This window comes from Hyperolius riggenbachi, chromosome 5, assembly GCF_040937935.1.
Source record: "Hyperolius riggenbachi isolate aHypRig1 chromosome 5, aHypRig1.pri, whole genome shotgun sequence".
Classification (NCBI taxonomy): Eukaryota; Metazoa; Chordata; class Amphibia; order Anura; family Hyperoliidae; genus Hyperolius; species Hyperolius riggenbachi.
In genome coordinates, this window is record NC_090650.1 from 22,914,685 (window position 1) to 22,939,317 (window position 24,633).

The following is a 24,633-nucleotide window of genomic DNA, read 5'->3' on the forward strand; positions in this document are numbered from 1 at the left end:
AGGTACATGCTCTATAACAGTGGTATGAATCAGGGGCATAACAATAGACCCTGCAAGGGATCTAGCCGCAGGGGGGGGGGCAGAATCCATAACGAGCTCCATGGGGGGAGAAATTTATTTTCCCTGTCCTGAGAGACTGACAACTGACGGCATGGCGAGGAAAAAACGTTCTGCTCTCTGCACAATTGTTCTAATAACTACATCTGCCCAGCCACTGATAATGAATCATACAATGTTTTGTAGACAAAGATTTGTAGACAGTCCCTATTCAGTGTGCAGTGGTCACAACGCCAACACACAACCTCTCTACCCCTCCCTAAGTGCTGTGTACTGTGGTGATGCCGGAGGAGGCTGCAGAGCCAGTTCTGCTCCATCAGAGATGGACAGAGTGAGTGTAATAAGCTGAGGCTGGGAGCACACTCATCTGTCGGTTTTCTGTATGCGTTTTCTGTACACCATGTGTGTCTGTATGTGTGAAAACATGCACGTTTTATCACAGAAGCGAATGTAATTGATAGAGAAAATGCCTGCAGTGCTTCACCGATGTCTGTTTTGGGGTAGGAACACAGGGGGGCATCCAAAGTTTTGCAGGGGGAGCCCTAGAGATTTCTAGTTACGCCCCTGGTGTGAATGCAATAAGTCTGTAGATTGGGTTTTACTGCACCAGCCCTTAACCACTTAAGGACCAGGGCTTCTCTTGACTGATCTGTGCTGCGTGGGCTCTCCAGCCCACAGCACAGATCAGGTTTCAGCCAGGGCGACCAGACTTCCCCCCTTTTTCCCCCACTAGGGGGATGTCCTGCTGGGGGGGGGGGGTCTGATCGCCGCCGGCTATCTGCATGCTGCGGGGGGGGGCTCCTCAAAGCCCCCCTCTGCAGAGATTTCCGCCCTCTCTGCCCTTCCCTCCCTCTCGGTATGGGCTGCGCAGGACGGATATCCGTCCTGCGCCTCCTAGGATAGGCTTCAGCTTATCATATGCCGGCGATCCCCGGCCAATCAGAGGTTCTCCTTTACGGCGCTGCTGCGTAGCAGCGCCGTATGATGTAAACAGCGCGGATTTCTTCCCCGCGTGTTTACATTTAGCCTGCGAGCCGCGATCGGCGGCTCGCAGACTGTTCACGGAGACACCCTCCGTGAACTGACATGGAACGGCCGCTCGAACATGGGAAACCACTTGCGACCTACCTGGCGGTCGTTAAGTGGTTAAAGAGGCACCTACAGTTGACAAACAGTTGAATGCAGTAAATTATTCAGGATATGCACTTTTATGGTCATTTTCCTGGTTTCACCATCAGACACACTTTCTGCTATATATTGCTGTTTATTGGTATGTAACCCCTCCCTCCCAATGATGCTTAGCCTAGGCTGATGAGCTGTGCCGAATTCCTAGGTTAAACACACATACCTGCAGGAAGACAAGATAGTCGTTGAATAGAAGCAGCCTGTCATATCGGCCAGAGGTCACAGTCACGGGGACGTTCTTGCTGTCTTCCTGTAGGCGTCGCCCGGGGGTGCACAGAGCCGCCTGCAACACAACAGCCAATCTCTTATCTCATGCCTGGTGTGTAAAGGGAATATTCCTACATTGTGGTCTCCTAGTACAGCGATCTGCAAACTTGGCTCTCCAGCTGTTAAGGAACTTCAAGTCCCACAATGCATTGCAGGTGCCTGACAGCCAGAGTCATGATTCATAAAGACAATGGCCTCAATTCACTAAGCTTATCTCCTGTCTTTAATAACTCTTCTAGAGTTGTTACCATGGTGATAAGGCATGTAGTATTCAGGAAACATTTTACCTCAGGCAAACCTAAAGTTAACTCTTCTGTCTTTAAGTTAACTCTCCAATCCTTAAAATAACTCCAGAGTTAAAGACAGGCTGTTCATTAACTGCGTGTAAAAATAACTACAGAGGAGGTAACTTAACTACAGAGGAGGTAACTTAACTACAGAGGGGGTAAATTAACTACAGATGGGGTAAATTAACTACAGAGGAGGTAACTTAACTACAGAGGGGGTAAATTAACTACAGAGGGGGTAAATTAACTACAGAGGAGCTAAATTAACTACAGAGGAGGTAAATTAACTACAGAGGAGGTAAGATAACTCTCTCACTGTGTGAGGTAAGTTTTCTCTTGCCTTATTATCTCCAGCATGATCTTAGTGAATTGAGGCCAATGCATTGTGGGACTTAAAGGGACTCAGAGCTGAAAAAATAAAAAGATTTTATACATACCTGGGGCTTCCTCCAGCCCCATCCGCCTGCATCGCTCCCACGCCGCTGTCCTCCGATGTCCCCGGCTTCGGTACCTGGTCCAGTCACTTCCGTCATCGCGGCCAGTCTACGCAGGAGAAGTGCGCCCTCTACGTATCACTCCAGGGGCTGCTGGAGAGATATGCAAACAGCGCACTTCACTTACGTCAGACCGGCTCCGACTGACGGAAGTGCGGGGACCCGGTTCCCGAAGCTGCAGACATCAGAGGACGGCGGCGTGGGAGCGATGCAGGCGGATGGGGCTGGAGGAAGCCCCAGGTATGTATAAAATATTTTTATTTTTGAACTCTGGTACACTTTAACAGCTGGACAGCCAAGTTTGCAGATCACTGTCCTAGAATATTCATTAGTGTTTGTGTACACGGTTAGGGGTTAAATATCCTAGAGTTCTTTAAAGAATGCAGTAAATTTTGAACTACTACTACTGCAACAATCAATGAATTATGCACGAAAAAGTTTAAAGAGGCACTGTAGTAGAATAATATACACGTAGTATTGGCTTGTAGCCCCGTCTGCCTAGTGGTGTCACAGCTTAGGCTGTTTAGCTATGTGGAATTCTCCTCCCAGAGCATTCTGGGAGACCAGGTATATTTTCACTGGCTTTAGAATTCTCAATAAATAAACATTCTGCAGGGCTGCACCTGACAGGACTGAAGAGGTCAACACCTGTGATGAATTTCAGAATGTATATCGGGTTGAGGGAAGATTTCACAATGGGCAAACACTAACAAAATAATCTACAAATGAATATTGTTAAAAAAAAAAAAAAAACGCAAGCCGTTCCTTTAAAAAAAAAAATAAATAAATAAAGTGCTAGCTGCGTGTACCAAAAAAAAAATTATGCAAATCGGCCCAGCAGGGCCTGAGAAATCCTCCTGCGCAGCATAGCCCGAGCTCAGCCTCAGGCTTACCGCCAGGGAGGTTAAAAAAAGTGTAAGAATAAAAGGGAAAAATACCCATTGCCACAACTCCTAGCTACAGTCAGTCTAAACTCTCCTGGTTATGAGCCTGCAGTTAGGCGTGGCTTAAAGGACGTGGCGAGTGCAGCTGCACAGCTCTGAGTCCTCCGCCTGCCCCATCATGTCTCCCGGAAGTCTCATGGACGTAGATCACTTGAGACTGCCGGGAGCCATGACGAGGCTGGCGGAGGACTCAGCGCTGCGCAGCCGCACTTAAGGCTATGAGAACTGCGCAGGCGCGGCAGGACCTGGCGATATTTGATGAGGCACATGCACACGAACCGAGGGATCGGGTCGGGTCCCGGCCTCAATAGGAAAATAAGCAGGAGACCACGGCAGAATGAAACAGAGGACGCGGATGGCATCCTCTGCGGCTAAAACTTGCAGCCAGGTATTTAACTTTTTTCAATTCTCGCAGGTTTCTTTTTTTTTTTAATAAAGTTGATCGGGAGTGGTGGAAATTTCCATACGATTTTTTCAGGAGATTGAATGTGTAGCACATATTGTCAATTTTTTTCTTTGTAGACCCAAGCAATATTGCTTGCGAACATTGGCCAAAGTCACTTTCACATTGAAAATGCTTTTTTTCGATTTCGAGAAAGTATTTGCGAAAATACATTGTATTTACGCAATTTGGTCAAAGGCAACTCATTTTTCTTTCCAATGCAAAAATTTGCAGAAAACGTGAAAAATATGTAACATTCACAGCGAAACGCACAAATATTGTTTATTTTAGTGAGAAAATGGGGAAAAAAAAGTGAAAAATCAAAAAACATATTACAAAATGATTTTCAATGGCATTTTCAGTTGATTTTTTACATTATTTGTTCGTGAAAGTGAGTGTGAAAAGAATCAGCATTTTTGCTCATCACTGGACCTAAGCAATTTTTTTCTGAGTTTTCAATAATTTATTTCATAATTGGGGTAAAATGAAACACATGTGAGTAAAGTATATAAGACAGTTTGGGGGAGGGGTGATGTATGCGTAACATACATGTACAAAACCAAAATGCGAAATACCGTCAGTCTTTTGGAGGTCGTGGTCCAGAGCGTCCTCGTCTGACAGGCCTCGTCCAGACACTGACTGATATGGGACTGCAGCTTTACAAACATCTCCAGGGTGTTGCTGAGAGGCACAATGCCGGCATCCTGGAAAAGCAGCAAACACACACTGAGGTCAAAGGAACGCTCCATCTCAGATGAGAAAAAAATAACAACATTACTATGACGAATTCAGTGTCTACCTTTAAGAACATCCCGTTCAGTTTGGATACAGAGAAGGAATATTGGCGGATGTGTTCCCGGAATGGCTCAGTGAAGACCCTCTGGAGCAGGGTATTGAGTGGGGTTTCTGATGTCTCCCGAAGCAGCTGCATGATGGACTTTTGATTTCCCTTCCAGTGACTATAAACAGCCATGGGGAAGAGGCAGCGTTACTAAGTGATGTACGGTAAGTGGAGAGGAAGATGGAGAGGAGAGGGTAGAAGGGGAGATAAGAAGTGGGAAATGGAGCAGGAAGTGAAGGAAGAGAGGGAGATGGAAGAGAAGAGGCATGGCTGGGTTTCAGGCAACGCCACCAAGGCCATGGCCTAGGGCACCAGGAAAGCATGGGGTGGAAGTGGGCTAGCGCTGACAGTTAACTTGCCAAACAGCCACTCGACCTCGGCATTCCTAATGCCAGCTGTGCTGCACTCTGCACAAACCAGCAGCCAGACCCAGTCTGCAGCCTCCCTGCTTCACAGAGTACCTGGAGTACCTGCACATACCGGCAGGTGGCTACGGACAGTCAGATCCGGCACTTAAGGGATTAAAGGGCAGCAAATGGGTACTTACAGTGGCCTATGAGCAACCTGTCACACACTGGTTGTGTCACTCGCTGACTCGGACACCTCCCTCCTCCCAGCTCTAACCTATCAGAGTTATAGAAGGGCGGGACTTGTTACGCGCTACTGAGGCTGACCAAGCAGGCCGCAGAGGGGAGGGGAGAGGGAAAGGAGAAAAAAAAATATAATATAAATCACTCACCTTGTGTACTTTGCTGATTTTTCAAATCCTTTCATCACCATATAACCAGTGACTGCTTCAAAATATCTGACAATAAAGCAGATTGTTCGTTAGGACCCTTCGGCAAATTAATTAAAAACAAAAAACAAACACTTTGATGATGAGTTTAGGGACTGAAGGAGGTTCTGTCCTGGAGAGAATCGATGTAAATAACGCTACAAGGAGGATGAGTGAATTTGGCCAAACCAATTTCACAAATGTTTCACAATTTTTTTTGACATTTAGCGATTATGCATTGAGATCTATGGGACCACATTTTTGGTTGACTGAAAAGCCCCCAAAACAGTATTAACATGATAGATAGATAGATAGATATATAGATAGACAGATTTTTTCACTACAGTTGAAGTGGGAGCAATATGGAGGCTGCCATATTTATTTCCTTTTCAGCGATACCAGTTGCCTGACAGTCCTGCTGCTCCTTTGCCTCGAATTCTTTAGCCAGAGACCCCGAACAAGCATGCAGCATATCAGAAGTCCTAATTCTCACTGATTTAGCTGTATGCTTGTTCCAGGTGTGTGCAGCTTATTACACACTTTCAATCATGAGTGGCCAATCACTGACTAATTTTACCACCTCCATGTAGTGGGAGGGTCAACAGATATTGAATACTATGAGCAGATTGTGTAGGTAACCTACCATCATATGGCAGCCTCCATACCCCTCTTACTTCAGTTGCCCTTTAAAGAGAGTCTGAAGCGAGAATAGATCTCGCTTCAGACCTCATAGCTAGCAGGGGCATGTGTGCCCCTGCTAAACCGCCGCTATCCCGCGGCTTAACGGTGGTCCCTGTCCCCCCAAATCCCCTCCGTAATGCGGGGGAGCGCTTCTGCATTGGGGCAGGGCTAACCGCCGCAGCCCTGCCCCACGCGCGTCTGTCAGACGCGTATCTCCGCCTCTCCCCCGCCCCTCTCAGTCTTCCTTCACTGAGAGGGGCGGGGGAGAGGCGGCGATGCGCGTCTGATAGACGCGCTGGGAGGCAGGGCTGCAGCCGTTAGCCCTGCCTCCAGGAAGAGGGAAAAAGCGACCAAGTCTGCGACCAAGGTTTGCGGGGGGTGGGTTGGGGGTGAAGGGACCCCCGTTAAGCCGCGGGATAGCGGCGTTTTAGCAGGGGCACATGTGCCCCTGCTATATATGAGAGCTGAAGCGAGATTTAGTCTCGCTTCAGTGTCTCTTTAACCTTTTGGGGACCGACGTAGTTTCAATCTACGTCCAGCAGGTGGTGCTGCCACTCTGACTGGATGTAGATTCACTGTCTGCGAAAATGAAGCGTCCCACCGAGATCGTGCGCACCCGGAGGGGGAGATTAAGCTGTCATATGACAGCTGACATCTCCCCTCAGTGATCAGCAGCCATCGCATATGGCTACTGAACACGTGATCACTATGATCGCCGGCGCTATGATCGCCGGCGAATCATAGTGATCACCAGTAAGAGCTGCGGCTGTAGGGGGGAAAGAAGAGGATCCACGGCAATTGGCACTCCCCTCCACTCTGGCCGGCATCCCCGCTTGCTCTGACGTCAGTGCGAACCGGGAAGCCAGCGAGAGCGCAGGGGTCCACAGCGACTCATCGCTGGAGCCTGGGAGGTGAGTAAAGGCTGCTGGCTACAGGGGGACATCTGGAAAAAGGGGGGGCCCATTACCCAGCAAGCCCCAGCAGGGATCCGTCTGCCTAACCCCCCCCCCCTCCAAAAGCGCCCCGCCCCGCATGTAAAATGCCCGGTCCTTAAGGGGGGTGAGGCAGCTGGTCCTGAAAGGGTTAAGGTTATCGCTTTGAGAGTATGCCTTGCTGAGTGTTGGGTCTAGTAGGGTGCTGAGGGTCACGTGACCAGGTGTTACCCACTCGTTGTAGACCTGCAGGAAGTGGTCCAGCTCGGTCATGAGGTAGAGGTCCTGCACGTCCACCGATAGCCGCTCGTAGCTCTGCTTCAGTGTCTGGAAGCAGCTGGCCGTCAGGTCCCAGACTTTGTGGAATTTGTCATTGAGAATTTTCAGCAGCTTCCAGTGTTCTTTTCCTGGAGAGTCCTGCATCTCTGAAAAGACAAGAACAAGCAGGCTGGAGGCATCAGCAGGGAACAATGGAAGCATAGAGGTACCAGTGATTATTGTTTTCCAATTCACTTAAAGGACACCCGAAGTGACATGTGACATGATGAGATAGACATGTGTTTGTACAGTGCCTAGCACCCTAATAACTAGGCTGTGTTCCTTTTTTTCTTTCTCTGTCTGAAAGAGTTAAATATCAGGTATGTAAGTGGCTGTAGTCACTTCTGTCTGAGTCAGGACAGAGTCAGCCACTTACTGTACATACCTGATATTTAACTCTTTCAGGCAGAGAAAGAAAAAAAGGAACACAGCATAGTTATTTGTGTGCTAGGCACTGTACATACCCATGTCTATCTCATCATGTCACATGTCCCTTCGGGTATCCTTTAAAACCTATTGAGTCAGCCCAGTGAAGAGAGGACATGGGAGGTGGGAGCAGGCATGTGCACTACTATTATATAGTCCTAACCACCAGGGGGATCTTAAAGGAACGCTATCAAATAAAGCAACTTTTTTAATACTCTACATAAGGGTACACATTACCACTAGGGCTAGGGGAAATTTATTTATTCACCCAGTTCTCTCTCTGATTTAAAATCATCCTTCATTCCTCACACAGCTGACAAATATACTTTCTTCACTGTGTGACAGCATGCAGGAGACATGAGAAGTAGGCTGATCTGAGGTAACAGGTAGACTCTTGCTGTAACATAACTAGCAGTCAGGGAGATATGTATACACTACTCTTGACTGACTGGCTGCTTGTGATACACTCCTGGCTGCATCTACTTCCTAGGCTGCTATGTGCTGTCCATACTGGGAGGGAGAGACACTGATAAACACTCTGATAAATAATGCCTTTGTAAACAGTCCAAGAAGTGAAGACAATAAACACACATTGGCCTCGATTCATAAAAGGCTGTGCGATACAAAAAAAAATATGGTCTTAAAATGCCGAATGTTACCGCATTCTGTATTTTAGACTTTTGTATCCAAATTCATAAAGATTTTCACAGGGGCTACAAGTTTGGTAATTTACCATAAATGATGGCTTTATTTCGCAAAGACCTGTGCGGTAACAGCTGTGAAGAAAGTCTCTGTTCTGTTACTGTGATTTTCTCCCACGTACAGTATGTGCTGTGACAGGTTTACATTAGTAAGACATCCCTTGCGCTGCAGTTCTCTCTCCATCCTCCAGGTGGCCTATATACCTTGTAGAGAGATTGCCGGCTGTTATCATGACGACAGTCTGCGCTTTCACCAGGGGGATGCAGAGCCTCCGTGGACAGGAAGAGAATGGCCACCAGCATCTGGATCGCCCGGGAGGTGAGTGAAATCGCCCACTTCGTACAATGCTCTGCATGGACCTCCCAGCGGCTACCATGAGTGTAGCTCGGGGTTACAGCTCTGAGCTGCGGTTTTCCACCCCGAGTCTAGCTTGTGGTTATCGCTAAGGAGGTTAAAGGGGAACTGTACTAAGAATAACATAATGAATAAAATTCCTTTTTTTTCCCCTTTCTTTCAATATTCATTTATAGATTAGTTAGTCAGTATTTGCCTATTGTAAAATCTTTCCTATCACTGGTGGTGACATCTTTCGTTCTGCCAGGTGATCTGTACAGAATGTTCATTACTGAGAGTTCTATGCACAGAGGGATATATATTGCTTGCTTGGCAGTTGGAAAAAAAAATGTTATTTCCCACAATGCATTGCGTTTCACAGACAGCAACAGTCAGGGCCATGGTCATGACATCACACTGTGGGAGGCGTTTCACCACAATATCAGCCATACAGACTCTCTGATGATCTATTGTAGAAAAAGTATAGATTTCCCATGGGAAAGGGGGTATCAGCTACTGATTGGGATGGAGTTCAGTCCTTGGTTGAAGTTCCTCTTTAAAGGCATATCAGTAGTTCAACTTACTTTTTTATGCATGTTGTGTAGAATCATATATAATAAAACCCTACCTGTCCTTGTGTCCCGTGTGTTTTGGCTACTGCGCATGTGTAGCCTTTGGGACAGGAAGAGGACGGGGTCGGGCGGACTGGTGCACGCACGTGGCGGGTGGGTGAGCGTGCGGTGAGTGCATGCGGGGTGGACGGGTTCGCGCTGAAATGCGTCGGTGGCAGCGGTGGGATAGACCTAGAGCCCGTTTTTAAACTAGTCCTATATAATAAAACACCTGTGTCCCTGTGACCTCCTGTGTCCGTTCTTCCAGGCCTGACAGTTTCTGTCTGTGGACCTCATTGCATTGTGGGAAATAACAGCTTTTTCCAACTGCCAAGCAAGCACCATCTCCCTGTGTGCATTTACTTCGGACAGAGGTGGAGAACGGGCAAGCAGGACGCAGCTGTGTGCACGTTGGGGGGGGGGGGGGGGGAGTAGGGGCCGTTGCCTAGTAGCTGGTTTTTAACCGATGGGCCTTTTTACTTGTAAATCATAATTTCCAATTTAAAAAATTTCACACAATACACAAAGCCACAGGATCAGTATGACAGCACGTGCAATGAGATGATGACCGCAGTCTGAGTTCCTGTGGGGAGATCTCACCTGATATCTGCAGTAACGTGTTCAGCACCAGAGTGTTTATCTGGGACAAGGTGGAGAGGAAATCCTCTTCCTTCTTCAGGAGGGACTCTGCTCCGGTGAGGCACAGATTCTGCAAACCAAGGGACACACAGCAGTTACCAAATTACTTTTATTAAAAAAGGAAATTTGCCCAACCTAGAAGAAAAAAAACAAAACAATTCTGCACCCTCAGATATTCCAGATGATCAGAGGAAAGCAAAATGTTTGTCAATTAGGGTAACTTCAAAACGGAAAATTAATTTCTGGCTAAAAACGGTGGAACTACCTGAAAAATTGTAGCAGAACATGGGCACCAGCTGGTTAAAAGTCGATAAAAATCTTTAAAATAGGAGAGGCAGTGGTGGACTTACCTACTCCCAAGGACACAAGTTAAACGTAGTGACGTTTTCAAACACACAAATTTATTCAAAATACTCCACAATAACTTGCAACGCGTTTCCCAGGCGTGACCCCGCTTCATCAGGCAATAAGAAGGCGCATAAGACAAGCAGCGTCCAGGTCTGTGTGAAGCGGAGCCTCAGTCTTTTTTACCCCACTCTTTTCTCCTCCGATCTACAGAGAGCGACTTGTTAATCCTGAGTGGGAACAGGTCTAATCTTCCCACCTGCCTATTTAGCGGTTACCTGTATGGTAACCCATGCTTGTGAGTATAACGATACTTGCTTTATCACTAACTCTACCTGCCATACACACTACACTCTATTGGGCTCTCTGTGTCCCTTGTCTTCTACCTGTTTCTACTACTGGAAATATTGGCATGTTTGGTAAAAACAAAACAAAACAAACAGGCCAAACATTTCTGTGTAGACAAGGCTGGATTCAAGAGTATAACTACAGGGGAGCCCCTACGACCACCAGGGGGTAGAGGCGTATCTAGAGGGGTGCATGCATGGCTTGTGCTATGGGCGCCACAGCACCATGGGCGCCATTCCTACCCTTGTGCTGCACCGCCATGCCTGCCTTCATTCAGACCGTGTTAGTGTTAGAAAAGAGCATAGAGAGGGAATAAGAAGAGTCATTTCCCCCCAAAAAACCTCAGCAAAATCCAGAGCCAAAAAAAAAAACAGGCCACCGTAACACATGTACGGAGCGAGAAAAGATGCTGTTTTTAGAGGGGAAGGGGATGCTATATTACCCAGATACTCCCCTGCCAGGGGGGCACAGAGCTGTAAGGGGGCCCCAACTACTGCCTCGCTCCCTCTGATAAAGGGGTCCATGCTTCAGATCAGGTGTTTTGTGGTTACACTTGTTATGGATGTGAATATTATGATGTCCACACTTGTTTTATGAACACTGTGAGCTGGGCCCCCAGGCTGGGGGGTCGCCAGGGGTAGACAAGGGAAAGGGTGTAAACTAAACATCAGAGGGCCCCAAAGTATCAAAGTGTTGCAGAATTATACAGTAACTTTGTTGTCACTTGCCTTCCATCCTCAGCAGCTGCTCCCTGCCCCCCTTCCCCCAATTCCATATGCAGCCCCCTCTTCCATGAATAGCATGCCCCTCTCTTTCATGTACAGCTTCCTTTGGCAACAGCTCCCCCATCCAGGGCTGTATTTACCATAAGGCACTATAGGCACGTGCCTACAGGTGCCTGAAGATAGATGTGCCCTTCCCACAGTGCCTCCCTCCTTCCTTCCCTATGCAGAGTCCTGATGAGAGTGTAAATGAGAAATTACTCACCTGGGTCTCGGCATTCCACTGACGAGAGCTCCCTTCAGTGGGGGGCACCACTAGCTTCCTAATTTGGGAACAACTTTAGCTACTTAATACCGAGAGTGGCTCAGGAAGGGAAGTAAGTGAGAGGTGACAGCTGGGCCAGCCAGCACACTTGTGGTGCTGTTCGTCGGGGGTTTGTAGGTTCCTGGTGGGCAAAGTCTAGGGTGCCTATAGGCTCCTATGATGTACATCTGGGTCTGCCCCTGTCCCATGTGTTGCTTCCCATTTGCAGACTCCTCCTCCATATGCAGCAATCCCCTCCCATGTCCAGCAGCCTCCCAAGACCAAGGCCTTTGTCACCTTTCCAGAAATCCAACCCCTTGTGTACGGAGGTAGTGCCTTATCTCCTGCCTGGACTCATTCATTATAAAGCACAGCCATAAGATTTTCAGCTATCATGCATCCACTATCCAAAATAATCATGCAGGTCGGTTTGGTTACTTAAAGGATACCCAAAGTGACACGATGAGATAGACATGTGTATGTACAGTGCCTAGCACACAAATAACTATGTTGTGTTCCTTTTTTTCTTTCTCTCCCTGAAAGAGTTAAACATCAGGTATGTAAGTGGCTGACTCAGTCCTGACTCAGACAGGAAGTGACTACAGTGTGACCCTCACTGATAAGAAATTCCAACTATAAAACACTTTCCTAGCAGAAAATGCTTTCTGAGAGCAGGAAAGAGATAAAAAGGGTCAATAGTTCATAGAGTTTAGCGCTGGCATACTTAAAGTGAATGCGTTATTGAGGAAAAACAATAACACAGTTAAAACTTAAAAAGTAGATTTAAACAGAAAATAAAACTGTGGAATATCTGAAAAAGTCATTTTTAGGAGAAGGAAGATAGATACAATCATTTATTTCATTCGTTTATTTTCGCTTCGGGTGTCCTTTAAATGCCAAAATACACAGACACTTGAGAAGTCCTTATGAATTGACTCTCTAAACGTATTATCTTCCATTTTTTGAATAGCTGGCAACATTTCCAAATAGAGTACGGGCTGCTGACGACTCATTTTTGTAACGTAAAATTGCTTGAATATGTAAGCATTTTTTTAACGTTTACATGAAAATAAACTGATACTTGTATCTAACCTCCTACTCCTAAAAATGACTTTTAGATGTGCCACAGCTCCAGGGTATGTTTAAAAACTTGAAAAAAGTAGCTTCAGTGTTTTGTCTCAGCTCAATGACAGTCTGTCCCATGTCTCAGAGAGCTAAAGTATATTAATGATTTACCCTTTTTTTATCTATGCCCTGCTCCCAGATGCCTAGTTCTCTGCCTGGAAAGTGTTGTTTGGCTTTACTTCCTTATTAGTGAGGATTAGCCACTGGGTCCCCCTACTGGAGAGAAACGATCAGTTTCATAGCTGAAAATTAAAGTGTACCTGAACTCTTGCACAAAAACCTAGAGAAAGGCACCTTGTATGTATTTAGAGAGCTTAGTCTGTCTAATTCCCCCTCATTTGTGTCTGATCACTAATGTAATTTGATCTCTCAGCTGTGTCAACTCAGGAATCTCGACAGTCCTTGGCGGAGCAGCTAGCTTGTAAACACAGGATGTTAACCCTATGTCGGCTTCCACGAAAGCAGGAAGTAGACACACTGCATATTTATTGCAGGACTGTATTTCTCTTTAAAGGTTAATATGCTGTTGCTTATCTTTTAGAGCAGGGAGGGAGTTCTGAGTTCCGGTCCGCTTTAAATCTTTCAGGCCGAGAAAAGGTACAAAGCCTATTGATTTGCCAGCTTGCCACTGCACATCATCATGTCACATAAGGTTCCCTTGAAGGTTGCTTTAGTATTAGTACGCCAATACTCAAATATCTGTTTTTTTATTTTAAAGTGTATTTGCTTTTTTTTTTAATTATCTGAAATACAGAACACATTACAAATGAATATTACATATGGCGAGCGAGTGGCTGATTGGTGTGGCTGTGATTTGGGATGCTGTGATTGGATGAGACAAATATTTTGGGTCAGGGTTTAATATCCGGCCATTATACTGTTATACCTTGATGACGGAGGCATCCATGGTTTTCCTGGAGTTAACGGGATTCCCTGCAGAGCGCCGGGCCGGCCTACGTGTGATTGACGGGCCATTATAGTGGGACATCACTGACGCTGTCTGAGCGCAGGGTCAAGTGACAGGTCCTCTTCAGCTGTAGAGAGAGAGAGATATATAGGATGGTAAAAAAACAAAAAACAAAAACCAACGACATAAATAAGACATTTGGCTAAATACAATGACATTCACATTTACATTAAAAGGGAATCTGAACCAAGTAAAATTATTTAAAATAAATACATGATGTACCTGCAAATGAATATGATATACTTACCTCTCCACCAGTTCCTCTCAGAAGCTCACCACTAGCTTCTAACAATGATTCCTTCTAGTTCTGACAAGATTTTGTCAGAACTGAAATATATCAGTTGCTGTCTGTTATAAATGAAAGGACAACTGATGTGCAAGGTAATGTCCATGTTTCTCTATGGCTCACGTGAGCGATATTACAGTTGAACAGTATGCTGACCAGGAAGCTGTTATTGGGTCATAGCCATTTTCAAAATGGAGGACGGAGAAATCCATTGATCACAGCGGACAAACAGGACGCAGGAGAGGAGAAAGAGATTGATGAGTAGATTACACGGGCCGTATGTTGACGTGTGTATGTTTATTTTCACTTTTAACTTATTGCAGACTGCTCCACGCCTATTGGCGTGGACGCGGCGGCAGCCCTAGGACCGCTTCTATGGGGCTAGCAGGAGATCGCGTGCTCGCTGCGCGGACATCTCTGCATCTCCGCCTTCAGTCTCCCAGCAGCGATCGCCGCTCGGAGACTGTTAGATGGCGAAACTGCCGTCTATAAACATTGTACAGCGCTGCGATCTGCAGCAGCGCTGTACTGAGGTCAGCCGTGATTTGAGATGCACAGTAGTGATCGGCTGTCATAGGCTGAAGCCTATGACAGCTGATAACGCTGATTGGCTGGTGGGGTGAGCGATATAAAATTAATACAAAAAGGGTAAAATTTATTCGAAAATTAATAAAACAAATATTTTTATATATGTTACGGCCAGAACCCGAAGTGTGACCACTTCTAGTTCTGGCCGGCCAACGTGCGAAGTGGCCGCAGCGCAGCGGCCAATGTTAGAAATGTAATGTTTACGCCGTCTCGCTGCGGCCAAATTGATGACAACTTGCATAATTTACTGAAATATAGCCGGCGGCAATGTAATAGATGAAGCCGCCGGCTTTCGCACTGCCTCTCTCCTCTCCCCGCCTCTCTCCTCTCCCCGCCTCCCATACAACAAGTAGCAGCCGGGAGAGTCGTTCGTCGCAGCAGGGGCAGCAGAGCGGGGAGGCTGCAGACATTGCTTCTGCCAGCACCCGCTCTGCAGGAACGGCAGGATTGCCCTGCCGCGACGAACGACTCTCGGGACACGTGTGTCCCCGCCGGCTGCTACTTATTGTATGGGAGGCGGGGGGCGGGGAGAGAGGCAGTGCGAAAGCCGGCGGCTTCATCTATTACATTGCCGCCGGCTATATTTCATTAAATTATGCAAGTTGTCATCAATTTGGCCGCAGCGAGACGGCGTAACATTTCATTTCTAACATTGGCCGCTGCGCTGCGGCCACTTCGCACATTGGCCGGCCAGAACCCGAAGTGGCCGGCCAGAACTAGAAGTGGCCACACTTCGGGTTCTGGCCGTAACATATATATAAAAAAAAACAGCTGGCGAGCAGTCAAATCCCACCAACAGAGAGCTCTGTTGGTGGGGAGAAAAGGGGGTGGTAGGAATAACTTGTGTGCTGAGTTGTGCGGCCCTGCAGCGAGACCTTAAAGAGAAACTCGGACCAAAAATTGAACTTTATCCCAATCAGTAGCTGATACCCCCTTTTACATAAGAAATCTTTTCCTTTTCACAAACAGACCATCAGGGGGCGCTGTATGACTGATATTGTGGTGAAACCCCTCCCACAAGTAACCCCCCCACAAGAAAAGTTCGAACTTTTGTGGGAAATAGCTGTTTACAGCTGTTTACAACTGCCAAAAACCATGCAGCAGCTACATCACCTGCCAACAGTAAAATGTTCACTGGAGTTCCTCTTTAAAGAAAACCTGTACTGAAAATTAAAAGTCAAAATAAGCATACACAAGTCATACTTACCTTCCATGTAGTCTACTCCTCAGTGTCTTTCTCCTGTCCCGCGTCCTGTTAGTTCACTGTGATCAAGGGAATTCTCCGTCCTCCATTTTGAAAATGGCCATTACGCATAACAGCTTTCTGGTCAGCACACAGTTAATCTTTAACATCACCCACTTGAGCCATAGGGAAACATGGACATTACATGGTACATCAGTTTCCCTCTCAGCTATAACTGACAACAACTGATATATTTCAGATCTGACAAAATGTTGTCAGAACTGGAAGGGATCATTGTCAGGAGAAAATGGTGCGCTTCTGAGAGGAACTGATGGCAAGGTAACTATGCAATGTTTATTTGAAGTTACCTCATGTGTGTATTTTAAATATTTTTACTCAGTACAGGTTCTCTTTAAAGCTGCAGTGGCCATTTTAGTAATAAATGTCTTGGTCACTAGGGGGTTTAACACCGAGGTCCTCAAGTGGTTAATTTTCAGTTCAGCCGCAGAAGTGAATGGCTAATAAATAAAAAATAATATACCACCAATATTGCTGTACTTGCACCCAAAACATTCAGGACCGATCAGGCAATCAAACTCTAGTGTGTGCAGGTTTAGGCTGCATGACTGACAGACTGAGAGCTGCCTCACATAGACTGCTGCAGAAGATGTTGTTGCTACATAACTGCATAATCATCGCCTGAGTCTGATGAGAACAGCCCTGAATATAAATAACCCATAAAGGGAAGCGATGTCTTGTTTCTGTCACTGTCAGTTTCTCCCAGCTTCCACTGTGAGGATGACGAGGCCGAGGCTGTAATAAGTAACCGGTGGTTTTATTTCCACATTCGGAAGGTCATAGTATATTTTGGGTGTCGCCACAGGCGTCAATAGGGGAACGTGCCTCTGTTGTACTCATTGCAAAGTGTGCCGCCTCCCTGATTGCTGCCAGCAGGCCCAGATTTACCTCACAGGAGGCTATAGGCACAGATGTCCTGGCACCCTAGACTCTGCCCTCCATGCATGCAGGCCCAGATTTACATCTCAGGAGGCTATAGGCACAGACGTCCTGGCAGCCTACACTTCACCTTTCATAAACCTACAAACCCCCACCGAACCACACCGCAAGTGTGCTGGCTGGCCTCCTTACTTCCCTTGCCCAGCTACAGGTGTCCCTTAGAATTAGGTAGCCAAAGCTATCGTCAGAATTTAGTAGCTAGAGGTGCCCTCGACTGAAGGAAGATCTGGTCAGTGGAGTGCAGAGACCAAGATGAGTAACCTCTCATATACATTCCCCTCATCAGGCACCTATAGGCACGTGCCTACAATGCCTTATGGTAAATCCAGCCCTGGGCCAGACCATTTGCATCATGGCCTTCAGTGACCAATGGCAAGCTGTGGTATGCACCAGGCCAGAGCAGGATAATCCACAAGACAAATCTAGACTGTTTTCTAGGACCTGAAAAGAGTCTAGGGGCCTGGAGGATGCTAGCCCCCACCAAATCTAACTAAAAGAAAAACAGGTGATCATCTGCAAAGTGCAAAAACTGCTATCTTGCCTAAACTTAAAGGGAACCAGAGAGGAACGGGGGGTGAAAAAAGAAACAGATTTTATACATACCGGGGGCTTCTTCCAGCCCCATAAGCCTGAATCGCTCCCACGCCGCCATCCTCAGCTTCCTGGATCCGCCGGTACCGGACCCGTCACTTCCGGCGGACGCGGCCAATTGTCCGCATCACAGGGGCTCCCTCCATACATGTACGCATGCGGCTGCGCAGTTAACAGCCACATGCGTATCTGTATGGGGAGAGCACCCTGTGATGCGGAGAATTGGCCGCGTCCGCCGGCCGACTTGCCGACTCGCGGCAATGACGGGACCCGGTGGCGGCTGATGCAGGCAGCGGAGGAGTGCGACGTGGGAGCGATCTGTGCGTATGGGGCTGGAGGAAGCCCCAGGTATGTATATTGCATCCTCTCTGGTTCCCTTTAAGCATGTTGGATGAAAAGAAGAGGGGTGGGGCTACAATTAATATAAACATACCTTCCCTTGGGGACTGGAGCACCCACTGCAGCACTATAGACTTTACATGGGAACATTTATTAATAAATTCAGTAGTTCAGCTTAGGAGCTCTGGGCTCCACCGCGAGTCTTACATGGGGCCCCGTCAAGCACTCTAGATGTAACAATTAATATGGAGCACCAAGGTCTGTCACGCAGAGCTGCAGCGTCAAAGAGGTGTAAGCAGGGGAGGGGACAGATGCAGTGTCAGAGAGGTGTGTAAGCAGGGGAGGGACTGCTGCAGTGTCAGAGAGGTGTAAGCAGGGGAGGGACAGCTGCAGTGTAAGAGAGGTGTAAGCAGGGGAGGGGACAGCTGCAGTGTCAGAGAGGTGTAAAGGTGTAAGCAGGGGAGGGACAGCTGCAGTGTCAGAGAGGTGTAAGCAGAGGAGGGGAAATATGCAGTGTCAGAGAGGAGTTAAGGTGTAAGCAGGGGAGGGACAACTGCAGTGTCAGAGAGATGTAAGCAGGGGTGGGGACATCTGCAGTGTCAGAGAGGTGTACGCAGGGGAGGGGACATCTGCAGTATCAGAGAGGTGTAAGCAGGGGAGGGGACATCTGCAGTGTCAGAGAGATGTAAGCAGGGAAGGGGACAGCTGCAGTGTCAGAGAGGTGTAAAGGTGTAAGCAGTGGAGGGGACAGTTTCAGTGTCAGAGAGGTATAAGCAGAGGAGGGGACATCTGCAGTGTCAGAGAGGTGTAAGTAGGGGAGGGGACATCTGCAGTGTCAGAGAGGTGTAAGCAGGGAAGGGGACAGCTGCAGTGTCAGAGAAATGTAAGAAGGGGGGGGGGCAGGAGCAGTTTCAGAGAGGTGTAAGCAAGGGAGGGGACAGCTGCAGTGTCAGAGAGGTGTAAGCAGGGGAGGGGACATGCACAGGGTCAGAAAGGTGTAAGCAGGTGAGGGGACAGCTGCAGTGTCAGAGAGGTGTAAACGGGGGGAGGGGACAGTTGCAGTATCAGTATCAGAGAGGTGTAAGCAGGGGAGGGGATAGCTGCAGTGTTAGAAAGGTGTAAGCATAAGCAGGGGAGGGGACAGCTGCAGTGTCAGAGAGGTGTACACGAGGGGAGGGGACAGCTGCAGTGTCAGAGAAGTGTAAGCAGGGGGGGCAGCTGCAGTGTCAGAGAGGAGTAAGCAGGGGAGGGGACAGCTGCAGTGTCAGAGAGGTGTAAGCAGGGGAGGGGACAATTGCAATGTCAGAGAGGTGTAAGCAAGGGAGGGGACAGCTGCAATGTCAGAGAGGTGTAAGCAGGGGAGGGGACATGCACAGCGTCAGAAAGGTGTAAGCAGGGGAGCGGGTAACATCCAAGCGCAGCTGCAGTGTCAGAGAGGAGTAACCAGGGGAGGGGACAGCTGCAGTGTCAGAGAGGTGTAAGCAGGGGAGGGGAAAGCCACTGCATCAGAGAAGTGTAAGCAGGGGAGGGGACAGCTGCAGTGTCAGAACTGTAAGCAGGGGAGGGGACAGCTGCAGTGTCAGAGAGGTGCAAGCAGGGGAGGAGACAGCTTTAGTGTCAGAGAGGTGTAAGCAGGGGAGGGGACAGCTGCAGTGTCAGAGAGGTGTAAGCAGGGGAGGAGACAGCTGCAGTGTCAGAGAGGTGTAAGCAGGGGAGGGGACAGCTGCAGTGTCAGAGAGGTGTAAGCAGGGGAGGGGACAGCTGCAGTGTCAGAGAGGTGTAAGCAGGGGAGGGGACAGGCACAGTGTCAGAGAGGTGTAGGCTGGGGAGGAGAACAGTTTATTAATGGTTAGAACTAATCTAAGAACGTATAGAGTTGTTCATTACCAGCTTAGCACCAACAGCTAATAAAGCAGTTGAAGGAGGGCCCCTACTGAGCCCCTCTGGTCCTAAGGGCCTGGTGTGGTCGCTACCTCTGCATCCCCTATTGCTACGCCACTGAATTAGTTAAAGAGCTGAAAGAAGAAGCTTTCCTGCCTTTGACTGCTGGGAAAAGGACATTTGGCCACTTCGTGAAAACAATGTGGAACTGGCTGATCAAATGTGTCTCACAAACCACTTTCACATTGAGCAAACTATTCCATTCAAGCACATTAACAAATAACATAACTCATACTCATCACATCACTTTTAGATGCTTTATAAACTGTGTGCAATGCAATAAAATAGAGACCAGAGGGGCTGCAATGGGTACATTCTGTTAGAAGGAGAAGCTCTGGCTCACACTATACTGCAATAATTCACATGCGCTGATGTACAGCGATCAGGGGCGTATCTGGGTAATATAGAACCTAGGGCAAATACTAAATGTGTGTCCCTTCCCCTCTAAAGGCAGCATCCTTTCTCACGTACATGTGTTATTATGGTTGCCTGTGTTTTTTGGCGCGGGATATTGCTGAAGTTACTTTTTTTTGAAAATATCTTCTTATTCCCTCTCTGCCCTCTATTCTAACACTAAGCCAAGTGCGCCCCATATATATAAATTAATATATCAGTTAAGTCATGTTCCCCAGACAGCAGAATTAATCTGATCTGAGGTATGAGTAATGGGGAGGCATGGGGCAGGCATGGTAGGGCAGCACAGGGGCAAGCATGGCGCCCATGATGCTGTGGCGCCCGCGGCATGAGCCATGTCTGTACCCCTCTACATACGCCTCTGACAGCGATATACTGGGTGAGCACATCTAAACTGAGAGGCATAATACACGGGCTGGCATATTTATTTCCAGTGCAATAAGGCAGTGATCTGCAAACCTGGCTCTCCAGCTGTCAAGGAACTACAAGTCCCACAATGCCTTTGCCTTTATAAATCATGACTGTGGCCGTCAGCCTCCTGCAATGCATTGTGGGACTTGTAGTTCCTTAAAGCACAACTGAAGTGAGAGGGATAAATAGGCTGATAAATGTATTTCCTTTTCAACAATACCAGTTGCCTGGCTATCCTGCTGATCCTCTTCCTCTAATACATTTAGCCATAGCCCCTGAACAAGCATGCAGCAGATCAGGTGTTTCTGACATTATTGTCTGATCTACTGCAGTCAAATAGATCAGCAGGACAGCCAGGCAACTGGTATTGTTTAAAAGGAGATAAATATGTCAGCCTCCATATTCTTCTCACTTCAGTTGTCCTTTAACAGCTGGGGAGGCAAGTTTGCAGATCGCTGCAATAGGGGATGCAGAGGTTGAGACTGCACCGGGGCCCCTGGACCAAAGGGGCCCACTAGAGGCCCTCCTTCATCCATCTTATTAGCTTTTCATTGTTGCTGTGCTGGTAATTACCATCTCTCTATGTGGCTTGATTAGTATTAACCCTTAAAGTGAACCCGAGCTGAGAGTGATATGGATGCTGTTTAATTGGTACGACTGCTGCTTCATCTTGCAGAAGTCTGCTTTACAATCTGACTGCAATCATTAGAGCAGAGGGGAAGTTCTGAGTTCAGATCCGCTTTAAATACGTGATGACACAGCCTCCGGCCAGCGCTCTGCCGCAGAAGCCATGATTCAGACAGAGACAGAAAATTCTACTTTTTTCCACTAATCCCGGGATTAGTGTTTGAGCGTGGCCAGCACAATGTTTAACTGTGACTCCACTGTGTGGTATACGGATTAAATGGTAATGTTTAATCAGTGTACAGAACTGAGGGGTATGGTGGGTAAATATAGAGATGAGCGTAATGACTTAATTACGATTTTGCGAAATTTCGCGTTATTAGTGTAAGTACGATTATGGCCGTAAGTACATAATCGTAATGAAGAAGGATTTGGCGAAATTCCGCGTAAGCGTAATTTTCGCATAGCTTTTGCATTACAGTGGGTATCGCGAAATTACGTTTGCCTTGCATGCAACCGTTTGTAAGCGTAGTTACATAACGTAATTTCACGATAGTTCATATTACTGTAAGCGTTAATTTTTGCGTAGTTTTCGCGTTACGGAATGCTGAGTTGTTTTTCCTCCATGCATGACGCCCCTTGTTATGCCCAAATAACTCCATTTTAGTTTCATCAGTCCTCAGCACCTTATTCCAAAATTAAGCTGGCTTGTCCAAATGTGCTTTAGCATACCTTAACCCGCTCTGTTTTTGCTGTGGGCAGAGAAAAGGCTTCCTTCTTTTTATAGCTAACAAGTAATTACGAAATTCTCTAAATTACGAAGAAATGCGAAATTACGTTATGGTTTAACGTGAAATTACGGTACAGTTGTACGTGAAATTACGTTATGAACGAAACGCGAAATTACGCGTTGAAAATTACGCTTACGGTATTATCAATTACGATTTTAATGGCAATTACGCTACCATAATTTCGCGCCGTAATAGCAAATTTCGCATGCGTAATTATAGTAACGCGAAATTTCAAAAATTTCGGCTCAACCCTAGGTAAATAGTCCATCTACCCAAAAGTAACATTATATCCCTGGTACAAACACTAGACTATCTTCTGCTGACAACCTCGTTCAGCACTGTGCTGTCTGACAATCTAACGTGTGTACTAATGCCCCCAACGTAGTTCAGTCATTCGTCCTGCGGGATCCAGGGGCAGCTTCAATTTTTTTTGGGGGGGGGGGGGGGGGGGGGGCATGATGGCTAGCTGTTGGGGCTCATTTGGGTGATCAAAATCAATGTTTGAATGGCGAGCTTTAGATATTTTTTGCCTAACTCAGGTAATAAAGAATTCAGCAATGATAGGAGCCAAAGGTCAACATCACCAACAGAACTCGGAGGCTTTTGAGCAGAGCAGATTGTCCAAAATGATGGTGCTGTTAATGAAGAAAATGTACCTACATATGTACTTGGCTAGTTGGCCGGCATGCTTTAATCCTTACTTGCTAGCAAGCTGCTCCTGTGTGGACAGATCACAGACAAAGCATTCCAGCCCCCAGCCTGTGTCTGATGACTCTACAAGCAAGGGGAGGAGGGAGAGGCAGGAGGGAGAGAAACACTTTGCATTGTAAATCCTTATCTTAGTAGCTAAGCATTGCTGCAGACTAGAGGGTATATTTTACAGACAGGAAGTTTTGAAGGAGGATTATTATCCAGTCCTGTTCTGTGTACGCTGCTGGAGTATGAGCACGGTTAAATAGATGTTACTGAGCAGTTGGGACACTCGAAGGGGTACAGTGATTCCTGGGAGGGCCAGTGCCCCAGCGTAGCGCCACCACTGGCTGGATCACTACACAACGAGTGATGAATTAGCGCACTGTTTTGTGAAAGGGGAGTGCGTGTGATTGTTGTTCTGATTTATGTTGTCACTAAAGTTCCACAAAAAATTACTGTGCAATGAAAAGTTTAAAAGCTGGGGGATGGGCTTACCACCCAGAGAGATAAGAAAACAATTGTGCAAGTTAGACATTTGTTACCGGCACAATTCTGAGGGACACGCCGGCTTCATTGGGGGCAAGAAGTCTCAGTACTGCCAATGATACAATAGTAGCGCCTCGAGGTGCCACGCAGACTTTACCTGAGAAATACTTAGTAAACAAAAGACTTATTATAGTGAACCAGAGACGAAGCACCCTCATGTATTTTACCATATATATTAGTGGGAACATTAGAGGAAACACCTACCCTGCTCTCGGTTTCATTCTTCACTGCACAGCCTGCCTGTTATCAGCCCTGATAAAATCCCAGACTGAGCATTCAGTCTGGCTTTGCTCAAGAATCATTATAGCAGAGTCTGTCTTTTTTTATGTATTTTCAAGCCCAAGTCTGCCCCCTTCTGGCTCTGCTATAATGACTCAGCTATAATGATTCCTGAGCTAAGCCAGACTGAATGCTCAGTCGGGGATTTTATCAGGGCTGATTAGAAGCAGGCTGAGCAGTGAAAGGTGAAACAGAAAGCAAGGTAGATGTTTTCTCTAATGTCCCCACTGATATATATGGTAAAATACATGAGGGTGCTTCGTCTCTGGTTCCCTTTAAAGAAAACCTGAGACAACCTAAAACAAAAAAAACTTGGATGTGCACCTAAGACAGAGGAGGGAAGGTTCTGGATCCCATGATGCATGGAAATTTGGGCACCCAGTGATCCCGATAGTAAAATATTGGTATTTGATAACGATATTTTATTATGGCTAAACCTAACTCTACTCTCAAACAGAACCCTCTCCCCTCCGACGCCCTTACCCTAACCCCTCCCCCCCACACAAACTTCCTACCTGACGTCTAACCCTAACCCCATCCCCGGCACAAACTTCCTACCTGATGCCTAAACCCCCGGCCTGCCAATCGCTGCCACTCCTACTGCAAGAAAAAAAAACTTGCACTTCACATTTCCACCACAGGAAGTGAGCGCTAGAGAGCCTCACTTCCTGTTTGGCTGTCAGCCATAAGTCGGATTCCCACAGAAATTAGAGATGGAAAGTTCGGATCTTTTCAATGATTCGGATGATTCGAATCGGATCATTGAAAAGATCCGGATCTTTGATCCGAATCTCGGATCATTTTATTAGGGAAGCATTCGGGGGTGAAATGAATAGCAGGACAGGACTTTCCCTGCAGTGGACAGAGAAGGGAAGGGGGGTGAACACACAGAGAAGCGGAGATGGTGGACAGAGACGGGCAGGGAGTGGACAGAGTAGGGAGGAAAGAGGAGCAGAGAGCAGAAGTGTTTGTTTGCACACAATACCCACATGCTGCAATCATATGCTTTACATGTATTTCACCTATATGCTCATCTGTGTACTTTGAATGCAAACATCGCACAGTGAAAGAAAGCATTCCCCAAAGGATTCCCAGAAGTGAAGTGCATCTGTTTAGAGCAGTGCAGGAGGATCATATTGCCCTGCAATCACAGTGCCTGCCCTTCTAGCCCAGCATGCTGCCTGT

General features: G+C 47.1%; 1 protein-coding gene across 1 annotated transcript in view; it reads right to left on the reverse strand.

Moving 5' to 3' along the window:
• The window catches only part of ALS2CL (ALS2 C-terminal like), a 101,365-nt gene that overhangs the window by 45,929 nt on the left and 30,803 nt on the right, over window positions 1-24,633 (reverse strand). The window contains exons 2-8 of the mRNA XM_068235178.1: window positions 13,665-13,812; window positions 9,896-10,004; window positions 7,141-7,330; window positions 5,257-5,322; window positions 4,476-4,635; window positions 4,252-4,380; window positions 1,406-1,525 (exon numbers count right to left, since the gene is read on the reverse strand). Of these exons, the coding sequence (XP_068091279.1) occupies window positions 1,406-1,525; window positions 4,252-4,380; window positions 4,476-4,635; window positions 5,257-5,322; window positions 7,141-7,330; window positions 9,896-10,004; window positions 13,665-13,766 (876 nt within the window). The 5' untranslated portion in view covers window positions 13,767-13,812. The remainder of the gene's footprint in view (window positions 1-1,405; window positions 1,526-4,251; window positions 4,381-4,475; window positions 4,636-5,256; window positions 5,323-7,140; window positions 7,331-9,895; window positions 10,005-13,664; window positions 13,813-24,633) is intronic.